The sequence below is a fragment of the Paramormyrops kingsleyae genome, chromosome 22 (assembly GCF_048594095.1).
Source record: "Paramormyrops kingsleyae isolate MSU_618 chromosome 22, PKINGS_0.4, whole genome shotgun sequence".
NCBI lineage: Eukaryota > Metazoa > Chordata > Actinopteri > Osteoglossiformes > Mormyridae > Paramormyrops > Paramormyrops kingsleyae.
In genome coordinates, this window is record NC_132818.1 from 20,076,971 (window position 1) to 20,099,948 (window position 22,978).

At 45.3% G+C, this 22,978-nt stretch overlaps 1 protein-coding gene across 4 annotated transcripts; it reads right to left on the reverse strand.

Annotated features, from left to right (window-relative positions):
• Positions 1-139: 139 nt before the first annotated feature.
• LOC111856005 (myosin light chain kinase, smooth muscle-like) lies at positions 140-22,681 on the reverse strand. Of its 4 annotated transcripts, XM_023835594.2 has the most exons (25): positions 22,368-22,681; positions 22,116-22,237; positions 20,592-20,729; positions 18,670-18,880; positions 18,489-18,522; positions 17,613-17,748; positions 15,786-15,951; positions 15,283-15,328; positions 12,219-12,343; positions 9,974-10,120; positions 8,464-8,616; positions 7,906-8,079; positions 7,563-7,598; positions 6,425-6,552; positions 6,183-6,336; positions 5,296-5,607; positions 4,858-4,954; positions 4,359-4,562; positions 3,834-4,051; positions 3,617-3,740; positions 2,662-2,814; positions 2,444-2,573; positions 1,811-1,901; positions 1,423-1,563; positions 140-892 (listed from the first exon to the last, which is right to left on the reverse strand). In XM_023835594.2, the coding sequence occupies exons 3-25, from the start codon at positions 20,721-20,723 to the stop codon at positions 687-689; spliced, it is 3,318 nt and encodes a 1,105-aa protein (XP_023691362.1). In that variant the 5' UTR covers positions 20,724-20,729; positions 22,116-22,237; positions 22,368-22,681; the 3' UTR covers positions 140-686. The 4 variants fall into 4 exon arrangements, with proteins under 4 accessions (XP_023691362.1, XP_072560875.1, XP_023691363.1 ...); XM_072704774.1 differs by lacking the exons at positions 22,116-22,237; positions 22,368-22,681 and adding an exon at positions 21,134-22,066; XM_023835595.2 differs by lacking the exons at positions 18,489-18,522; positions 18,670-18,880 and having other exon boundaries at positions 22,368-22,679.
• Between the last annotated feature and the right edge of the window lie 297 nt (positions 22,682-22,978).

Consider the following 22,978-nt stretch of genomic DNA (forward strand, 5'->3'; position numbering starts at 1 on the left):
CCCTAAAATAAGACATTTATCTGAACCTGTGGGGGGGGGGGGGGGGGGGGTAAACCAGAGCAATTGCCCAGTATGTTTACATAAAAAAGGGCAAATAGATAATATCTAACGGAGGAAGACAGTCAAAACCCAGACACCATTTGTTTTTCTCTTCATATTACAAATGTAGTTTATTAACTGGCTTGCAGGCTAATGTACTATATGAACTAAATGCACTCTGTATAATTTCAAAGTCTGTTTTCAAATATATATAAAAATGCACCACTTTGTGGTTAACAGAACTTGCCAGAAGCAGTTTTTGTAGGGAAAATGCTGTTAAATTAAATATCGGATAAAACACAATAAGGCACATACCGACGACAGTGAATATTCCACTGCCCGCAGCCGCATCTGTTCCAGTAACTTGTACATAAAATATATAAGGCATTTAATCCCAAATGTAGATTCCTTCTTCCTTATCCTATGAGAGAAACGAAGCACATGCTGCTTCATGGACATTTTAATGAAGTTGGGGAAAGAAAAAAAAACAGGCTGAGCTTGTAAAACCTTTGCATTCCTGTGCTGCTATGGAGCCTAATTTACAAACCTATGTGCACATTTCCCAAGCCGAATGTGCACATTTCCCAAGCCGGACAAAGATACAAGAGAGTCAGAGACCAGAGAAATGCTTGGCTGGGACAGACAGCCTAACTCTCCAACCAGAGTCTGGCTGAGCACAGCGCCTCCCCCTGGCTATTGGTGGCTTTGCAGGTATACAGTCCTGTGTCCGCTGGCCCCAGCTGGGTCAGGACCAGGGTGCAGTGGCCATCCTCTTCATATTCGATCAGGGTTCGAGCAGATTCCTCTAGCGGCTCCTCGTCTTGCAGCCACACCACCTCTGGGTCGGGGTACCCTGTGTGGACAAGCATGTGGGCAGTGAGGGGCAGCGTCTCCTACAAACTAGGCAATGCCACACCTACAGGCACCACAAAACAGGCCTATATCCCTGACTGGGTTCCAAACCCACCCAGCTTCCGGGTAAAAGTCTGCCACACGTTACCTCTAAATATTACTCTACAAAAAGTAATAATAGGTATTGAGAATAGAAGAGAGATACTTTATTAACCCCCATGGGGAAATTTTCCTTTTGCCAGGTCTTGTTCTCCATACAGGTGAGGGCAAGCTTGGGGAGAGGGGGCGGCCTCCTCAGGGTGCTAGAGGGTTGGGGGCCGCAGTCAGGGGCCCACAGACATGTGACTATTCTGCCGTGGCTGGGCTTGAACAAATGACCTTCTGATTACAGGCACAGAAGCTTAGTCTGCAGATCCACCCTCATTTTACTCATAACGGTCTAATTAGTAGTAGAAAACAACCATTATATCAGCTGTATCCTACACGATTTCTCTGATTACATCAGCAATCAGTGGCAATGACGCATCATACCCTGGATGTGGCAGGTGAGGCGAGCTGTAGACCCCCGGCGCTGGCTCTGGTCCGTCAGCACCTGGGAGAACCAGGGCTTAGACTGCAGCTGTTCCTCCAGGGACTTCAGCACCTGCTCCATCTCGGGGTAGAGGCTGGGGTCTGGGGAGAGCAGGCAAAAGGTGTCCGGTCATGTGACAGGAAACACTGTTACTAAGGGAACACAGGCATTCTTTCAGTCTTTTGATAGACTAACTTCAGTTTTTTGATAGACTACAGCTACAGTTTTTTGATACCTGCAGTCTCCGAACAGTCGTGCAGTGGATCAGTCACAAGTTACAAAGGTTGCAAGCTGACGACGACCTGAACGTGTAGGTTGAGTGGCCAGAGAAGATAACGGGGGTCTTACCATCCCCAGGGTTAGGGAAGGAGCTCGGCCCGTCTGTCTTGCTGGAGAGCACAGCCAGCCTCTTCACCGCCAACACAGCCTTCCCTGTTTTCTGTGGGAAATTATTTAAATCCTTCTTTATTAACCTGCTGGGGAGCAAGTCAGCTAGTCTTAGATTAGTGCTTGGAGAGTGAAAGATCCAGAGCATCATCGTCCTACACTCTAGCCAATTTAAAATTTAATATTTCTTACCGAATTCACATTTTTCCTTGGTCTTAAACAATTATGAACCAAATTTATTCAAAACAATTTGTACGGTGACAGTAGCACAATGTGTTCATACACCGTTAAATAACAAAAAAAGTCTGACAGAAATCAGAAAGTCCGACATTAAAAAAAAAAAAATCGAAATAGTTTTTTTTAACCACACACTCCGCGACCCAATGAAAACAGACCCATGACCCAGTTTTGGGCCACGACCCCCCAGCTGAAAAACAGTCCACTATAGTATGCACTATCTATGGGGTCTTAATGAGTTACTTTCCATCACCTCCTACCAGGTAACTCTTACTCCTGTGAGGCTACATATCTGATGAGAACTGATCTGCTAATGACACGCTCCCCATTTCCGTTATTCCTCGTGGGCTAGAGTACCTTCCATTTCTGCTTGGCCAAGTATTTCTTTATCTTCTCCTTGGAGAGGGTTTTGGTGAAGCGCTGGTTCGCCGACGCGGACGCAGCCATCCAGGGGTGGGTGAGGGCCTTGCTGCAGGACAGCCGGCGTCTGCATGGGGCAGAAGGGCCCAGTCAGAGCAGATCTGGAGACAGATTCCCCTAAGAAATGCAACGCGGAGGATGGAACCGGATCCCACCGACTGTCCTTCCTGATGAGGGCCTTGATGAAGTCTTTGGCTTGGTCAGAGATCTCCTCAAAGCTTTGTGGGTTAAACATCAGCTGCGCTGCCGTCACCCTGGCCAGGGTGTCCGAGTCACTCTCACCCTGGAATGGGGACTCCCCGCTAAGCCTGGTTACAAACAAGGGACAGAAGGAAACTGAGAAAACGACACTGGGAAGGACCTGGGAAGACATCACCTGTATGCCCTGAGTAACTTAGTTAGTGTGTAGAGCCTCCATATGGCCAACATATTATGCAAGTGCTTGGAATTTTTCTTCAACCGAGGAAGGAAAACCAAAACTAAAATATGTCTCGGAAAATGGCATAGGTGCTGTGACATTGTACTACCAGTAGGTGGCAACAGAATCACATAGATCACTGTTTCAACCCAGTCCTTGGGGACCGCTTCCGGCCAATCAGAAACGCTGAATAGCAAGCACGTGCACACTGGGAGCTGGGAAGGAGCAAAAATGTGATCTGTCTGGGGGACCCCGAGGACACGGTTAAGAAATACTGACATCGATCATCTGTCGTCAACAGTGGTTTTCTAATTAACGATCGGTGACCTGTAGCATTTCAAGACTATACACAGGGTTAGGGGCATCCTGGCCGGAATATTAGTCTATCATATTGATCAGCAATATACCTGCCTACACCGAGCTGAGGCTGGATTTGAACTTGCAAAGCATAAGTGAAAAATGCCTTAGTCAAGCCACGTTGACAGAACATTTATCAAAAACAACAGACAGCTGGATATTTCACTGAAGTAATTCAGCCAAAGTGCCTTGCTTAACAGTAGGGTTCCTCTTGGCAACTCGGCCAGCTACTCACAGTAAACACACCTTTTTCATCCTGCAAACTGATGGCACATAATGATACATAGATACACCAAGGTCTTAACTTTGACCAGCACCAAGGGCGTTGTGCTTACAGAAGGTAGCAGATGACTCCAACACTCCACATGTCAGTGGTCAGTCCTACTGGCTCAAAGTTGATCACCTCCGGAGCCACGAACTCAGGGGTCCCGTGCATGACTTTCAGGGGTTTGTTGGGATCTGGGAGTGAAAGAGGGGGCAGTGAGGATTACACATTCTGCATCAGTGTGGCTATTCCAGGTCCCGGCACCACGTCGACCACCCCCGACTCACCCAACTTGCTGGCCAAACCGAAGTCGATGATCTTGATGAGCGTCCCCGTAGAGTTGACGCATACGATGTTCTCGGGCTTGAGGTCCAGATGCACGATGCTCTGCTGGTGCATGTACCCAATGCCCTCCAGGATCTGCCTCATATAGCGCATGCTGGTGGGCTCCGTGTGCTCGAAGTTATCGTCCACGATGCGGGCGAACAGCTCCCCTCCGGCCACGCTGCGGACAGAGAGCTTCCGCTCATCAGCGTTTTCGGGGGACGCTTATTCTGTATCTCTAGGGTAGTATTTCCCAACCCGGTCCTTGGGGTCCCAGAGACGGTCTACGTTTTTGCTCCCTCTCAGCTCACCACCCACACTGTCCATCAGTACATCTTCGGTAAAGAGCCTCTATAAGTCTGCATTAGCCTGACCTCTCTTTACCGAAGATGAACTGATGGACACTCTCCGTCCAGCACCACACAAACACTTTCTCGCGAATCGCATTGCTACAAGCATCTCTAGGGGTTTGAAGAGCCGTCACTCACTACTCCATGACCATGATGACCTCTGAGGGACCTTCGTAGGCCCCGAGGCACTGCACCAACTTGTGGTGGCGTAGGTCCTTCATCAGCTCGATCTCCCCGCGTGCCGCCTCCCTCTCCTTCGCTCGGCGGCCCTTGTAGAACTTTCCGGCGCATACCTGGCCTGTCTGCTTGTGGACCAGCCGGAACACCTGCCCAAACTTTCCTCTGAGCAAAGAGAGGAAGGAACCTGCTTAATTAGGGCAGAGGACATGCAATATCCATGAATTATTTATAATTTATTATTTATAATTATACACAACTTGATTGCAGTTGGTGCCCTATATTTGCATAACACCTGACAGCTATTTGAATTGATGATATTCATCTAACTAGACCTCAGTACTAGTAAAAACTGGAATTGCTTGATATCGTTAGCGATTAAACTTTGACTGTAATTCCCACTGCATGGATTGGCAGCGTATCCATCCGTCATTACATTCATAGGCAGACCGACACTCACACGCCAAGCTTCTCCATCACATTGTAGTGGTCCGTGACTTTATTAGTCGTGTCTATGGTGATATCTACGTGTGCCTTGTGCTCCTCCAGTGGCTTACCTTGGAATTGCAAGCAAATGGAAAAGAGCATTGCATGCATACAAACCACAAAAGCAGAGGGAAATAACATACTGACAAAAGTAAGAATGCTTCTGTTATGCACACAAATGCATAGACGCACTGTAAACAGATTCTACAGCATACATTCATTGCTCATTAGCCTACAGTTAGACAAAATCATTAACAAAAACCAATCAAAAAAAAAGATCAATTTGATAATAAAATGTTGAATATCTCATGTAATTTACTGAATAATGTACTGAAAGTGGAAAACATTTACCCATCGTAAAGTGGAAATATACATATAATCCAGGTGAATCATCGGAATGCTAACTGCTTACCCCCCGCGTCCATCCTGATGATCCCTGACTCCTGGCTGGGCCTGCTGACCCCCACAGTGTTGTAGGCTCTCACTCGGAATCTGTACTCGGCCTCGGGCTCCAAACCTGGGCGAAACCGGTACGATGTGCTCCGACAGCGGCTCGTCACCTCACTCCAGTCCTTGGGCTTCCCAGGGCCTTCCCTGCGCGCTTCCACCACGTACCCGACGATGGCGCTACCGCCGTCGTAGCACGGCCCCGACCAAGACAGCACCAGGGAGCTGCCAGAGAGCTGGGAGACGGCGGGGCAGCAGGCGGGCGGCTGAGGGCGATCTGGGGGTAACAAAGCAGCCAGACTCAGTGACCAGTGGCTCGTGTTACAGCCATAATGAACAAACTGACATGAGGTTATACAGAAACGGCTTTTCAGTGGCACTTGCACTGTCTTCTTTGAAGGCATTTTGGAACAATCAGTTTTTTACAATAGTGGTTGGAAAAATGGATGGCTGGGTGCAGTTTTGGTTGTTTTTTTCCCCCAATATCCTCAGGAGAGATTTTGAACTGCTGCTTGCGCTCCGGAAAGCTTGTAGACAATGCAGCAGGCAATTTGCCTTCTGCTCAGTTCCGCGGCTCTTCCGCTGTTTTATGGCGAGTTCTTGGGGCTGTGGTTCTGCACCAGGGGTTTACAGACCCCCATGGATCTCTTTTAAGGGGAGGGGTAAAATTTATTAAGCGAAAAAAAAAAAGGTATTGGGCCTGTATAAAAACTGACATTCCTCACCGTTCACAAGGGGTTATGTGATGCAACCTGGGGGTATATGATTAGAAGTACTGCTTTAAAACAGCTTAAAATCTCAAGAAAATCTCTGATTGGTTGTTTATCCCATGATGGGTTGAGCAGTACGGACCAATGACAGTGAGGGTGACAGTGTGATAGGCAGGGCCTTGCCGGTCCTGGACCACGATGGTGTATTTTCCCACGTCGCTGTACTGAGCCTCCGTGACCACCAGCACACTCTGTTTATCTTTGCTCTCCACCCACAACCGAGGACCATTCACCACCTGCAGGGGGCAGAAGAGAGCTATTTGCCGACCAGGAATTTCAGCATCGCTGGTGTGAGGTTGGGGCTCTTTACACATAAAGCAGTACCTGCTCTCTGTTGTGTATCCAGCAGACGGCCACTGGGAAGTCACTGCGGAACTTGCAGTGCAGGCGTGCTGTCTCCCCTGCATGGACCTCCAGCTCCTTTGGGGGATTATGGAATTGCACTGTCTTCTCTGTTTAGCACAGACAGGGGGAATTAGCATTAGCATCAAAGAAATTCCTCTTCCATGCTAGCATTGTGAGTTTAGCTTGCTTTTTTTTAAATGTGTTATTAAGGAATATAATATCCTGCGTAGGCGTTGATTTCTTTCAGGCACAGTCAGCTACGGGGTCCTTTTTACCTAATAAGAACCTACCTGTGTATTATTAACTCAGTCACTGCCAATGTTAGCCTGAGGGCTAACTGTTTTTGCATTTGTTGTATTCCTTTCAATTTCTTTTTTTGTAAATGCAGTTGCCATGATAACTGCGTGTGATTGGCCTGCTCCTCACCCCTGGTTTCCGATGTAATTAACTTCACTACATGCTTATTATTAATGATATATTATGAAAATGCCGCCAGTCATCATCGGAATATACACACAAAGGGAATTCAGACTGACATTAACTGTTTAAGTAATTTGAATAATTACACAAAGTAGGTCAATCAGTTGTCATTAAAAATGACAAAAATCCCACCATGTGGCATTTTATTCCATGACACCCAACGCAGTGACATGTGACAGCAGACACTTGCTGACATGTGACCTTTACTTAAGCAACCCCATAATACCCTCATCCTTTTGGTTTATGCGCATCAACGTTCGGAACTCAGGGTGCAAAATGCCCAGTCACAAGAGCAGTATTCAAGCGGCAGTTACGAAGATCATAAAGGAATCTTTATGGAGATTAAAAAGGAAAATTTGGGATATAGGAAAATATTTGAACAGAAGATATAACATGAGGCAAGCGAGACATAGATGATAACTAAAACAATCAAATGCAAAACAGAATATGATGTCTAAATGAAAACAAACATTTAAACTGAATAACAGGAAGCTAGCAAACATAAAAAGAGGATTTGGCGGACATGTTGTTTAAGGTGTAATCCCGAATTCAGTGTTTCCCAGTCCGGTCCTCGGGGACCCCCGGACGGTCCGTGTTTTTGCTCCCTCCCAGCTCCCAGCCAGACATGGTGTCTTACCTGCTCGTGGACGGGCTCTGGCCTTCGGAACGACCTCTGTGGAGATTTATTAGGAAGTTAGGTCACATGCTGGGAGGGGCTTGGGGTTTGGCCTGAGGGAGGTCACAGTTCGCCGATTCTCTTCCAGTTTCACTTAAGGTTACGATTTACGCTTCAAGAATAAATTATTGAAGTTTTCCAGGAACACATTAGACCAACGTTAAACTCAAGAAGACACATAGTATCAAGAAACATTTTCAGCACAGAATGAAACCTGGTGACAGATGATGTCTAGAACAGCCAAAAATGTTAGCATTCGTAGGTTAGCATCGGCTGAAGCCGGCAATGGCCAGCGGAGACGCACCGTTCCGGCGCCCTGCACTATGGGTATGGAGGTTCTGGTCTGTCCTCTGCTCCTTTTTAAGGCTGTTGTTCTCCATGCCGACGGGGGAGACCCAGCTCTTGCTTCCCGGGATACAGTTGAGGACCGGCAACGTGCTTGACTTCTTATTGCGAATCCCGCAGATGGTTTCAAAGTCTGCCGTGTTTTCATTTCGGGGCAACACGTGAAAGAGATATTCAGCGGTTTGTCAGCCCAAGATACAGCACAGTACCATGTGTAGTTACTTTTACAATCACTGTATTTTTATTGCTATTATGTATTGTAATATTATTTTCCTGACTTACCTGCAAATTTGACTTGAAGATTGAAGACTAAAGCAAGAGACCTCATTTGTAAACTGGTGACCGCCTGATTAATCTCAAGCTTTCTGTGCATATGAATGCAGTCTAATTAACTGATGCGTCCTCCCCAAATCAGTTATTCCTACTCGAAATGTTGCTAGACTGTAAATCAGCGAACCCCACGGCCTACAAATGAACAGCAGGTCACATCCCGTCTGGCGCCCCCTTCTGGCCATACCTCGCACACAGACTGCCGCGCTGCTGGAGGTCTTGCCCGCCCTGTTCTCAGCCATGCAGGTGTAGGCCCCCGCGTCCTCGGGCAGACACTCCCGCACCACCAACTTCGCCACGGACCCGTCGAACGAGGGTATCCCAAAGCGAGCCGGCTGGCCTGCAGACGAGGGAGCCAAAACCGGGGGGTAATGAGTGAGGAATAATCATCTCTGATTGGAGAAGACCCTTTAAAATGGGGCAGACAGATACAATGACCTGGTGGCACTACAAACTGGCATCACAAAAGAAAACGTCATGGTATTCGTGTACTGACTTCCAAACAAAGCGAAGATCAGGTCATGGCAGGGGTGTTAGGGATAGAATGTCAGTTTGTAAGCTTCTGCAATGCATCCCAGATGATGACTGGATGAGGAACAGAATGTAACCTCATAGCGTTTGATAACTAATGGCTGAAGTTCCCCTTCGCCACTTTTGGTATCGTTTATCTTAACCACCATTGTTTTAAGTTCAACTTCCACTTCCTTCCAGTTCAACCAGTTGAAGTTACTGAGCTGAATAATTCAATTAGTGTGTCAATGGTCCGTCCCAAAAGATTCCTCAGAAGATCAGATCAAAACCAAATCACAGACCTGTAATCATTCTTTCAGCAAGAGTGTTGCTGTTTACAACTGCACTGGTATCTGCACTGAACATTTTCAGAATCTCCTCCAATCCCATATTACCAAAGTTTCACAGATTGCTCAACAGGTCATGTCACCTCACTTTTCTTTCTTTCCTTCTTTACTCTATTGCACAGAGGCAGATAGTTCAGGCCCATAAAGTAAAAATCCAGACCAAGATTTTGTTTCAACCAATCATTTAGGTATAAAGAGTCACAGTCACTGAGTACTCAAATAGTTGGTTGAAACAAAACTCTGCTCTGGATTTTAACTTTATGGGCCTGAACTATACATTTCAAAGTAGTTCAGATGCCAGATTTGGGATCTATACACTGATCTTATCTCACTTTAACCTTTTATAGAAATAGATATTTTAGTGGAGAAACTTCCTCAGTGAGGAAGTACGGTCCCTTGTGTGTCCACAATACTGCAGTTGCCTTGCCCCCTTGTATTCTATAACCAAAACTCTGGTGATGGTGGACATATGCAATGTTTCTATACATTCATCTATCATCTTTATATCTGTACACTAATCCTCTACATCGCCCCAGAAAGAAGACAAGTGAATGAAAACCCTTTAGTTTTTAGAAGAGGCAATAAGGTTGTTTCATTCCCAGTTTTCCAACTGACTGTGATTCTTTTTTTGCCTATTTGACCAGGGTTAGATAAGCCAACTGGCCTACCAATGGGCATGTGCACCCCCCTGCCCCCACCTCATCAAAATGTATCAGTCGGCGGACCCCCTACTCTTCCAAAATTTATTGTGGGGGTCCAGGACCGTCTTTGGCTCAGCATGCAGTTCTAACCGGTCGATGCGTGTTTAGTGAGGGATGAAGGAAATGACCTGCGACTCACCGTTGTGCAGCCAGGAGATGCTGATTGGCTGACTGCCGGTGACGACCCCCCGCAGCTCCATGTCGCAGCCCTCGTCCGCCGTGCAGTCCTCCAGCGGCTCCGTGAACTGGGGGGGCTTTGGCTCCTTCCCAGGCCTTGGGCAGTCCTCTGCATGCATGGGGGGTGACAGAATAGGAGAAATGGTCAATGACCTAATTGTTTACTAGTTCTTCAAAACAAATTAAACACACTGCACTCACAAAATGCACAACAAGCACAAATAAACCCAATTACTTGGTGACATCATTTTAAATAGTAAGAAAAAACTGTCAGTGACAAAGTCTTCAGTTTAATTACTCATCAAATCAGTGGCACTTCCTGCAGTCTTTAACATTATGGCTTGTCAACAGTTCCATGTACAAAATGTTACCGGGGATTATTTTCCCAGACGAAGGTCCCAGCTCCCAGTCACCTTAATAAATCCCTTTGAGACACTGTCACTGAAACACGTCTTTTACGTTCTTTTAAGGCTTTTGTCCCAGAAACCAGATAGCCTGTGTGTTTGTCTTTAAGATTTGACTTTTAAAAGCTACAAGGTTACCGACTACATGGACAGACATAACTATTTGTAGAAAGAGCTTGCTGACAGACTATAGGAGAGTAAGTGATATATTAAAAGGCCCCCTTTACACTAAAACCATTTTATGCATAAGCTGCACTACAATGTATTATTAAAAACAATGCACTTTGTTTTCTGTTTTTGTTGTTCACATATTAGTCCCTGGAGCAATTGGGGATTAAGATTAAGATTAACTTTATAGATCCCAGGGGGAAAATGCTGGAAAAAACTCTGGGGCCCGACAGTGAAATGACTCTGCCGAACCTGGGATTTGACTTTCTGATCAAAGACACAGCGTCCTAATCCACTGAACCTCACATCACCACCCGAGAGAATAAAGACCCCCCAAGGGTGTAGATTTGGGTGTGGATGGTAGTGTCATGTCTGTGCCAATAGTGTAGGAGTCCCGTGTATTTTTTGGTGGGGTGGGGGTTTTGTCCCTAGCAATGTTGAAATCAAACCTTCTCCTTGGAATACCCCCCCCCCCCAGTCCTGGCTTATCCACCTTGCCTATGCTCAGTATTGGTGCCAGAGACCGTAGCTCCTCTAGATGCACATTTCAGGTACAATCTACTAAATGTCCACCAATTACAGCTTATCGAGCCACGGGGCACAACCTGGCCGGCCTGCCTGTCAGCCTGGATGCTCACCATCCATTCACACACCCCTGCACTGGCATCTCGATGGGCGTCCCCAGGAGTCCCAGCTCATCTGTGTAAAGGAGCAGGGAAGGTCCACTGTCTGCTGCAGCTCAGACATGCACGAGGACAGCACTCAGCCTGACCTTAACGTCAGCACCGCTTCTCATGGGTTCTCATCTCTAGAAACTTCTCAAGCATTTTAATACGAGGCAGCCCCCCTCCGAAGGCTGTCGAAACGCAATTCCTTTCTATTTGACAACGAGGGTTTCCGACTGTTTTCCTCAAACGGTCTCTCACGAGCTGTGGCCAATCAGCGACCAGCGGCCCAATCCCGCGGCATGGAAACGCAAGGATACATACAGTGTCTATGCCTGGTCACTTTGTAGCTAAAATGGAGAAGGCATCTGGAGCAGAAGGCCAGCTGCACGTCTCACTGTAACAGCACGATTCTAACTGTGCAGCTTGGATATTAGATGATTGAGATGAAATGATCATTCCCAAAGATGATCATTCAATTAACCAGACACAGACAAACAAACAAAAATACCAGACTTGCCACCATTCATGTCATAATTTTCTTAGTACATTAAACTGCTTAAATGACATTTCTATCAAGGGTGTAGGTTTGGTTTCAACATTGGTAGGGACTAAATAACCCCCCCCCCCCACAATGGCTGGGAGATAAGCCCCACCCTCCATACCCAAATCTGTGCCCTTCATTTATTTCCAAAGTTAAAACAATTGATAAAACTGTTAATTTAACCAATGGAATTAACAGCTTTTGCTTGTGAGCCAGATAGATATAATATATTGCATAACGGTACTACAGCTAAATCATTCCTGGGAATTAAACCAGCAACCTTCAGGCTACACTGTCATACCATCACTTCATTACCTGCTGCCCTAGATATCATTTCAGCATTTCAGAATTTCAGCATTTCAGCACTGAAGCTGCTCATTTGAATAATAGGAACTGCTCTATATATACAGCAGCGTTTAAGCTTACCTGTGACCTTTTTGGCAGGACATGTGCGGTTGTTACGGGGGGAATCCACCACGATGGGGCCGTTCTCCAGTATCCTTTCTGCAGAAGGGCTGCCCTGGGCCGGTGCGGAGGTCTTGACATGTACCCTAAGGGTGGAGACAAAGCGCTTGTTTGCACCGTCACCCATGGCTCGGGGAGACGCCAAGCTGAGCGCCTGCACGCACCCGGGCGAAGGGCAGAGCATTAGCCCGCAGCCGCCTAATGCAACAGCGGTTATCTCTCAAAGTTTATGTCACTGCTTACGTTTCTGTTTGACACACACCCACCCCAACCTATCACCCAGTCTCTCCAATTGTGTCACTTCTTTCACTCTCAGTTTGCCTCTATCCCTCCTTCTCCCTTCTTTCCCTCCAGCTCGAAATGCCTTCTGCCTCTCTCTCTCTCTCAGCGTCTCTTCCCGGACCGCAGGTTAACATTGGCTCTGTCAGCCCTGTCTAACCCTCCCCGCAGGGAATAGGGTGATTTTTGTCCCGTGCTTTGGCCAAGCCCAACCTGTTGGGGGGCGGGGGGGTGGGGGGGGTGGTGGTATCAGAGTCCACCAGAGTGCAGAATGCTGCCACGGTAGTCATAATAAACATAATTTTAACTGTAAAAGCTAATTAGGTGGGTATAGGCTACAGGCCACTCCGTTTCATTATGCCTCGGATTAATGTTGTGAAGCAGATCCGCTTGAAAATGTCCATATTCATGCAGAGCCAGAGACCACAACCGCTTGTACTGGTTTCTTGTTTTTCTTGTTGCACCGTCTGCTTGTTTAGCTTCACACAGTCCACTTATCAGTGGGGTGTTTGACCTTTGGATGCTACAGAGGCGCAGTGAGTCTGGATTCGCAGACTTTAGTGTCATTACATCTATCGTTGGCCGAGGCTGCTTTGCAAAACGGCTTCAACACGCACAGGACCAATTTGACACAAGGCTGTCATTGTGATGAGGATTTAGAATATTAACCAAGGAAACCAGGGCTATTCAAATCACGGTCCTCGAGGTCCGAGCCCTGCTGATTTTCCAGCCTTCCTTTACCTGTGAGCTGGGTATGAAGTCTCCGTGGCCCATTAGAATCAGTAATTATTAAACCAACTACCTGGGGGAACTGAAAACAAAGCCTGGATTTGGATTCGAGGTCCAGATTTGAAGATCCCTGAACCAAACTATATAATGTGCAGTTTTATACAGACACTCCTCACTTAACGACTAAGTTCCGTTCCGTTAAGCGATTTGGTCGATAAGCAAGGAGGCACTCCTTACCGATATTTCAAGCATACTGTATTGGTAGTGGGTTTTTTAGATATTGTTTTAAACTCACCTTTGCACCAATAATAACATTTTTAGTAGGCCTGTAAACATTTATAAATGTTTACAGGTAGCAGGTAATCATTTTTATTCATTTTCGCCGACAACTTGTACTATAGGATGCACAATAAAGTAGAAATTTATACACAAAATATGTAGCCTTGGAACACTGACCGACTAAGAGAACAAGACAGAATGAAAAAGGGTGATATGAGAGGAGATGCTTGACGCTGGTCAAGTCCACGTGGCCGGTAAACAGGTAGGTCGTTAAGTGTAGAGTGTCTGTACTTTACTGTTTGTAGGCCTCTGTATTTTTCTCAATAGACCCCTAGATTCTAGACACAGGGTAATGTTACGATGAAGTTTGGTGTCCTACTTTCGTGATTCTGTGAGTAAAAGCAGGATGTTTCCAGGACACTGGGGAATTATATTACAGAAAAAGCAACCAGCACCAAGTGAAGTCAACAATAAACACACCAGAGCACTCTTTGGCAAGCTCATCCTGATTTGCCTGTTTCTCTTGAGATAGACTCTTCTGCAGCTAGAGTTTGATGAATGTCGTCAACCTAATTGTCTAATCTGTTTGGGCAATAAACATCATTCCACGAGTGGTTTATAAAACAGTTCTCTGTCAAGAGATCCAGAAAGTTCTATAGACAGACTTCTGCCCATGTTTGTTGATTAAAACATACTTTCTGTTGATGTATGGTGACATGAAGGTCAGAAGGGAAGCTCACACAAGCGTCACAGCTTATCCTTCCACCTATTCACCTGAACTTACATTTCCGGGACAGTCCTGTCATTGAATTCCTCGTGGCTGAGCAAAACATTAACCCCTTCCGAATGTCTCACCACTAGAGCCTCTGAGGTTAAAGCCTCTCATGTTTGCATTTGTTTTGAGTCAAGGATGGTCTTTTGAAAAGTAAACACATGGTGAGAAAGTAACCAATGGCTATGGAGAGAAGGGGATCATATATTTCTGCTTTCTATTAACCGTTTTAATAGCTCTTACTCTGCAAACCTGTTTGCTAACGTGTTATCAAATTCCGCAGATGGATTAAAGGGTCACACGTCTGTCTCTCTACAGAATGGAAGCACAACATGCAAGGGCGGGTTCCCATTTCTTCATCTAGACTCTATAGTTGGATTCAAGAGGTTCTAGAATTCTGGAGCTTCGACTTGTGGTACAGTTGGCATAATTAAGCCGAATGACAAAAAAGAATGAGAGAGTAGCCAAATGCTAAAGGTTTTATGCAGTTCCCTAATAATGTAACATCCTATTTTGTACTGCACTTGTTCATGTCGTATGTCGCAGAGATCTTTATTTGAATATTAACACCACAAAGAACTATGTGTGACAGAACCTTTATGCATGTGCTCCCACCAACTCAGAGTGATTGATCCATCTATACCTTGTTCTTTCTGTGCCTCTTGTTAAGGCCCAATCTTTAAATATTGAAACAATACCGCTAATAGCATCCAGCTATGCTACGTTACTGGGAGGTAAATTCCTGTGTCATCACGTGCTATTTAGCAGCTAAGATATGCCAAAAATAAGAGAGATAAAGTGATAACAACAAGATACAGGAGAAGAGATGGAATCGGGCCTCTATGTAGGCCTTCCTACCACAGGGAAAGGATTGTCACAGTACACTCTTCATAGGCAACGTCATGAAATTATACCGGTTCATATATTATGAATATAGCAGTGACGCTTCCCTTTCAGATAACTTACTGCTGTCTGGCACAGTTAAGCACAGGGCTGACACAGGGACGGCCATCTAAAAAAGAAAAGACACAAAAGTAGTTTCAGAAAAGCTGATCAAGGATCATTCAGTTTGGCAAATACTAGGGGTGTTTCTCAATACCACCGACGCAAAGATCGTACTTGTGGTCTTGGCAAAAATAGTCTTGCTAACTTGCCTCCCAAGAACAAACCTGGGATGCAACGAGTCATGGGATTGTTCTCGCTTGGTGAGGATGCAACCAATGCATCCTTGATACTTTGGGCTGAACAAGAATGACATCTCATTGGCTTATTTAGTACCAGCACCTAGCACAGCATTGGTCAACAGTTTGTCACTGGTCGACGGTTTGTCACTGGTCGACGGTTTGTCACTGGCCAACGGTTTGTCACTGGTTGACAGTTTGTCACTGGTCGACGGTTTGTCACTGGCCGACGGTTTGTCACTGGTCGACGGACAGATGCATGCGTCGGCAAGGCTGAGGAGCACCTACCCGTGATGGTCAACTGAGCAGAAGCACTGGTAACTCCGGCCAAGCTGGACAACCGGCATGTGTACAGTCCTTGGTCGTCCATACGCACCTTGTCCAGCTCCAGTAGGTGGAAGCCGGCAGAGAAGGAGGAGTGGACTTCAGAGTTGTTGTGCAGGATGAAAGAGTCCTGGAAGAGACAGAGATTGGAGGACAGGGAAAGGGAAAGAAGAGAGGAGCCAGCTTGCTGAAGGATAGCATGTTATTTTGTCAGACACATTAACACATGCATTACTCCAGCAAGTAATATTAACTGTATTCTATTGACTATAACTGTCAATAGAATACAGGGGGTTGTTCTGCAAGTATCTGCAAAGTAATATTAGCTGTTGTTTTTGCTCTACAGCTAGAAGTTATTCAAATTACCCCTGTGCTGAATGCCTGCTTTACATCTTGAGCCACTTTGCGAACTGAACCTGATACTGTCAATATTTTACCCTATGTTATCTATGACTTAAATAGAATGTTCCTGAAATTAGCAAGAAATTAGATTGACGAGCAGACGAGCAGACGAACATTCCTGGCTGTTTTTGTTAGTTCATTCAACTCATACAAAATAGAAATTCTTTCAATAACTGTTGAGAATATGAGATTAGTTTTGAGGAAAAAACAATGCATGTCTGTGATATTTTCAATTATATGAAAACTAATTAAAAGTGCCAGTTTGGGTAATCCAATAAATATACTTATTGCATTGGTTCTTCAAAGGGATTGAACGTTAAAATGATTTTTTCTGTAACATGCTCTAATCACTGAGGCAGGACCGAGATGGAAATGGACCCCCAAGATGGAGATGGACCCCCCCAAACGAGGAAGGCCTGAAACAGTTAAACTGATGTAGTTACACAGCCCAGATGTTTGACTGATTTGTCTTGGGGCTTAAAGTTTGGACCAGCGCAATCCATGCATGAACATAAAAAAAAGAAACGCATAGGGAAAATTACTGTGATGATATATTAATGTACACCGATACATACCCTACCCATGAGAAATGTTAGACCATTAAGTAAAATGTTACCCCTCTCTGTGCTATTAAGAGGAATTCAGCCATAAATATACACCACTGCGCTGTAGCTAACACTAATGGGTTAACCCTGAACTTACCGGCCTTTACCCAGAATTATTTGGGATATATAGTGTGTATAGATTCCATCACTCCTGCACAATATGTTTATCGTGCATCTGAAAATATCAGGAAAACAATGAAATATTTTAGGAATTAATGTCTTAAGGGCATTTTGTATGAATGTTTGCAGCAGTAACAAACTCACTGTGTCTCTCTGCTGTATCTCCGCTTTATCCCGTAGACACAAATACATTTTGTGCAAGGGTTTACCCTCTATGTAGATTGTGCCAACTGGGGGGGGGGTAGGGGGGGGTGTAGGTCACTCTCAGTAGATTTGGGGCGGGGAGGGGGGCCCTCCAGTGGACTGACAGGGGTTCAAACACACAGTTTTACTACCTGGCTATGTGCCTGATCAGTAACAAAAAAAAAAAATGGGGGAGGGGTTCAAACCCATTGTTTTAACATGTAGTTATGTGCGTACTTTCAAATGCAGTGACAAAGATTCTTCTGTATACTACTAGTGCATCAATCACCACTACAGAGGGCTACACTGACTTTTTAGAACTTACTACTTGTTTTCACTGAATTGATTTCTTCAAAATGTCAAAAGGGGAAGAGCTTTGTACTTCTATGTGAATAATAGTAAGCTGTTCCGTTACGCACAACTCAAAACAGATGCTTCAAATGTGGCAACGTCATTAACATTCAGCTAAGTGAGGACACACCTTCAGCCAGCTGACGGATGGAGGGGGCCTCCCAGTGATCCGGGCCTTGAACTCCACCCTTTCTCCCTCTTTTACTGTCACGCTACGTGGCTTGGTCACAAAACGTGGGTGACTCTCCCCCCAGCTATGGTACCGCCTTCAGAGAAAATGGTAGAGAGAGAGAAAGAGAGAGAGAGATAGAGATGTATGAGAAGAGGAAGGAAGCAGGGATAAAGAAGAAAAAAGGTGATGAAAGAACATAAAAAACAAGATGATGTGAAGCTTAGGGGAATGGAACAAGACCCAACTACAAACCAATGCTGCTCCTTTGGCAGGATCTGAAGCAATTTCTATTTAAAACGTACACCACAAAAACCATGCCTCTAGTACGCTACAAATGTTCACCTTTGCATGAGGTTGAAAGGAAGCATGTAATGATGATAATAGACTTTAGAACATGGGAGCACAAGCGTGCAGTTGTACCCAGAGTCTGCTTCACCACGTTCCCACCATCTTTGTAGGGATAGCGTCACTAATCCACAGATTGGCTGCTCTTGCTAATGGTGGGGATTTCCTTGGAGAATGAAGATAATGGAGTGGGCCCTCACGCAGGGGTTAGGCTTAGGGTTAGGTTTAGGATAATAAAATCCATGTTTAGTTTAAGCAGACAGAATCCTTCCTGTCTAAGGTGTGACTAAATCTGCTTGTTTGTTGCTGATGTCTTATGTTACAAATAGTATGTAAATGCAACAGATTTATCATCTCAAACACCAAAACTTAAAACCATTGGCCGTTTAATTTTTTTTTTTACATTGGCGGCAGCCATTTTAGTATCCATGTTAACGGAATAAAAGTAACAACAAGCAGAGTAAATTCAGTCCCTGCATCCCAGCTTACCTCAGAGAACATTGTACAGGCTTATTCACGTGATCTGAAAGACACCAGAACTACGTAAATACAGCGGTATGGTATAAGCCAGCCCCAGTGATCATAATGGTCATTTGCCTCATCGTTATTGTCCATCGTTAAGGCTTAATGATCCACCTTAAAGCACAGGAAGAGCAGGTTCCTGTCTCACCCTTCAGCTCCAGCCGGAAGCTGATCTTGGCCACGCCGGCGGAGTTGGCAACCTCGCATGTATAGCGGCCAGCCACAGCCAGGCTGGCATCGGCGACGTTGAACACATGGACGCCCCACCCGAGGCGGCAGAGGCTGAAAGGGGGGGCCTCAGAGTCCACCGGCGCCCCATCATGGAAGAACCTCACGGAAGGTTCCGGGTTGCCCTGCACCTGTATCCCGGCAACGAAGTGCTTAGCCATTAGCATAGTTAACTCATCTGGCTGGTTGGCTGGTAGCATGTGTCCATTAGCACTGAAAAATTGATAATGGGTAATTCAGCTCGGAGAAGAATTTGGATAAATTAGGGTTAGGAGAGAGTTAGAATAAACACCAGTTCAAAACATGACCTCCACTAAGTCAGCCAGCAGTCATGACTGTTCAGATTTCAGTGTTACTGGCCAATCGAAATTCACTATTAGACCCCCTACAAATTAGCTTCATAACCGTATCTGCAATGGTTTTCTTTGGAAAAAAAATCAAGCAAACAACCACAAGAGCGTACATCTCATAGTTCAGAATACAATGACACCAGCTGTAGTGATGAGGAATCGTTGGCAACAGTTTAATTAGGCTCATACTTTATAAGGGCAAAAACACTAACCTTATCTTTCTTGTTTACTCATGCAGTAATCGAGCTGAGAGTTAAGTTGCATATTTTGCCCTAAAATACAGTCACAGGGGATGCCTAGTGGTTAAGGAACTTTGGAGACCCTGCAGCTGAACAGGAAGTGACACACATGTGCCCCCTAGTGGATACTACTATGTTGCACAAGTTCTAAAGGAAGCAAATCAAAAGGCCTAAAGCTGTAAATCTTAAAATAACCTCTTTCAGTACAAACTGGAGCAGCACTCACCTGGAAATAGAATTACATTTGTTCTGCTTTTTTTTTCTTCCAGAAAATGTAGCCCTGACTCCAAAGAGTTTCACCTCAGGAAAAAAGCTCATGAGCCAAACATCTGGTTTAGAGCGGGGCTGATCTGCCGGGCTGCTTCTCCATTTGTATAATGAGGTCCTCGTTTTAAATTGGCTGCTCCTCCATTGCGCGTTAAGCCGTCTGCATCGCAGCGGTTTTCCCTCCCTGCGTCATGCACTTAACGAGAAGCAGGCAGCACTAACACCCCTGCGTCCCTGGGACGATCGGCCGCCACCGACCTCCTCGGGGCCAGACTCGGGGCCCCCGACTCATCCGTGAGCCTAATCCCTGCGGTCGGGGTGACTGGGACGTCGTCCGGGGCGAATCAGCCTTGACCGTGCGGACGAGCCGATTCCCCATTCTCACAGGCCACCCAAAACCAGCCCTCCTCCAGCAATGGAAAATGAGAACGGCATTGTGGGATGCCTTAATACTGTACGTGACTGGAAAAGAGCCTAAGATAGAGGAGCCCACTGAAGCTGATGCCAGGAAGCTTCCGTAACATGAAAGCATTCTTACATCACAATCAGCCCCAAAAAGACAATGCATCTTCATCTTTCCCTGCACACTCTCTTCTCAAAGCCCCCTTACAGAATTACAGCAACACCTTAGGATCATCGAACTGAGGCAAATAACATGCCTCTACTGTAACTGATCCCTGAAGAAAATGCATTCAAACTAATGCTACGGCACCTACTTCAGTTAGATGTCGAGCTTGTATGTTAAAGAAGACAAATGCTGTTTTTCCATTTCCATAACTGATTCAAAGAAACAGCATTACGGTTAGTATTCTTGAATTTCCTGCTTGAGAGTGTCTCTGTGAAACTGTGTGTAGCGTTCTGGCTTCTAGTCACTATTCATTTTCATTATTGTTACCTTAACTGTTGCAGTCTGGGGCAGTTATATTGGGAACGATGGATGGAACCGTGTCACACACACAATGTCGTACAGCTGGGTTCCGCCTCACCTTGATGTAGAAGGTCGCTTTATCCCCACGGCGGACCGTGGCATTGCGGGGCGGAAGCAGAAAATACGGCACCTCCGGCACAACGATGGGACTCCGGTGTCTTCTGGGTCCAGGCACCAGCCTCAGGAACATGGGACCCTGCACCAGAGAAGGCAGCTTACCCAGTACCGGACATAAATCCTCTCAAAAGCTTTTCTGGAAAGTTCTCTAGCCTATCATGTTTCAGCTCTCGCCTAGACCGGACAGACAGCACATTTTATTAGTGAGTTTCTGCATCCGGACCTATAAAATGCCAATTTAGGGAAATAAAACACAGTACACAAAGTTACACATTGAAGCAGACTATTTAATAGATACTTTTTGTGTTGGTTTCTAACCTACCTACTGCCCTGTAGTAATTAGAAGCTATTTATATCAAAGATTTCCCCTCAAAGTATGGCATTAAAATAGCGCTTTTCTGAACCATGTGGCATGAAAACTGCAAAAATATTTCACCATTAATTGAAGAAAAAAAAATATAAATAAAATATGGAGGTAATTACGTAGGAGGAGGTTGGAGCAAACACACGTGCACACGAACGCTGCTAGGAATCAAGTTTTAGGACGCCTGGACTAGATAAACAAGGGAGCAGTCAGAAAATCAGAGGCAGACTAGAGCCAAGTCACAAACGGCATTTCAGCCAAGGACGGGAAAAAAAAGAAAAGGTTAGTGCAGTTGGCATGATGGATTCAGACAGACTCTCGTTATCCCAGCTAATTACTTTCTCATGGACTCCATCACTCAAAAAGAGGAATAATGAAATCTTTATTATGTGCAGACTGTAATTAACATTTAAAAAGATATATAGGAACCTCTTTCAGAAAGGTAAATGGGGAAATTACAGTTAAATAATAAAATTAGTTTGAATCACTAAGGGAAAAATAAGAAGCAGCTAAAAGATATTAGAATTTACTGTTCCATTTTGGGCCTGTATTTGGCGACTGTGGAACAGACACGGTGTGGCTAGGCTACGGCAAACAGCAAAGCTTCACATTTTTGTCTTCTGTGGGATAAGTCTCAAAGTGGGAACATACTAGACTTTTTTTATGCTGCACCTGTGTCCACTGAGACACAATCGGACAGAACATCAATCAACTGGCACAGTCTATGAACTGACACAAAGACAACCCACTGCACAACACAAGCATGGCTACGATAACAATGATCAGCATAACTGGAATCTCTGCTTCCTCGAAAAACAGAAAATTACCACCCGGAAGCAAGCAGTGATTCAAATGAAATATGAAATATGTCTACCATAATCACAGAGCTACGCTTATATTACGCTTTATATTAAAGAGAAAATCTGCTTAATTAAAAGCTGAATTAAACTAAAATTACATCCAAAACTAAGAATAAGCATTAAATTTTTTCCACTAGTTTAATTTTCAGACAGTGTCTTGAGTGGCTGTATAAATTATTTGGGCATTTCAGAATCACGATGTACGCCTTGCACAGATGTCTGTGCTTCATTTGAGACTTACAGATTTAAATGCTGTTTCTTCTGTTAATAAGAGACATGCGATGCCTACATCCAGTACTCTCCCGTGACAGCAGCCTGCAGCCTGTCGTGTTTAGAGCCGGTAACGACCTCGCCCGGTCAGTCCTTCAGGATGAAGAAGTGGTTATAAAAATGGTTGCTTGGGTAGCAGATGTCACAATGCTGAGGCACTACAAAGGCCAGCTGGACCAAGTAGAGGCTAGAATTGGCAGTTCCGACCCGAGATAAACCTTACCTTGGGACCCACCTGCATTTCAGAATGCAATAGGCGAGGTCTGGAGTATTGAACACATACACATGGACACACACACACCAGAAAGCACAGTGACACAAGGCACGGACAATCAATAATGGTGCACAAACAATCCTTATTGTCTCTGCTTTTTTTTGTTTGCATTGTGATACAATCGAGGCTCTGATCAGCCTGCCGTCCTTGTTTTCCGGCCATGAATGGCTCTCTGTGAGTGCACATGACCGGGAGTGCCTCTCAATTCAGTCACACGCGCGTGCGTACCTAGGTATGTGTGCTGCTTTTGTATGGGTGAGTCTATGGCTTTGTGTGCGTGTGTGTGTGTGTATGTGTGTGCGTCTGGATGGCTGTCTGGAGTCGCTCCCTTGGTGATTGGGTTTCAGGAAGACGGCCTCCCTCCCTCTCGCCTCATCAAAGGCGTGACCTCATTTTCCAAAAGAGTGACCTCATAGTTGACCTTTTCACATGTGCTGAAAGGTAGCCAAGTGGCTCCACTCATTGTACAGTTACGGCTATAGCTCTTTTACTAACTTGAACACAGCGTTTATTATCTATTGGTTACTTTTAAAAAATTAAACATGGGCTATTCCCAGTTA

Excerpts from the sequence above, each read along its gene's own strand:
- LOC111856005 (XM_023835594.2), bottom strand. The coding sequence starts at position 20,723 with ATGTTCCTGAGGCTGGTGCCTGGACCCAGAAGACACCGGAGTCCCATC. Across the intron at positions 15,952-17,612 it reads CATCCGTCAGCTGGCTGAAG|GACTCTTTCATCCTGCACAA; the intron begins GTGTGTCCTCAC and ends TGTCTCTTCCAG. Across the intron at positions 2,574-2,661 it reads CTCATCAGGAAGGACAGTCG|ACGCCGGCTGTCCTGCAGCA; the intron begins GTGGGATCCGGT and ends TGCCCCATGCAG.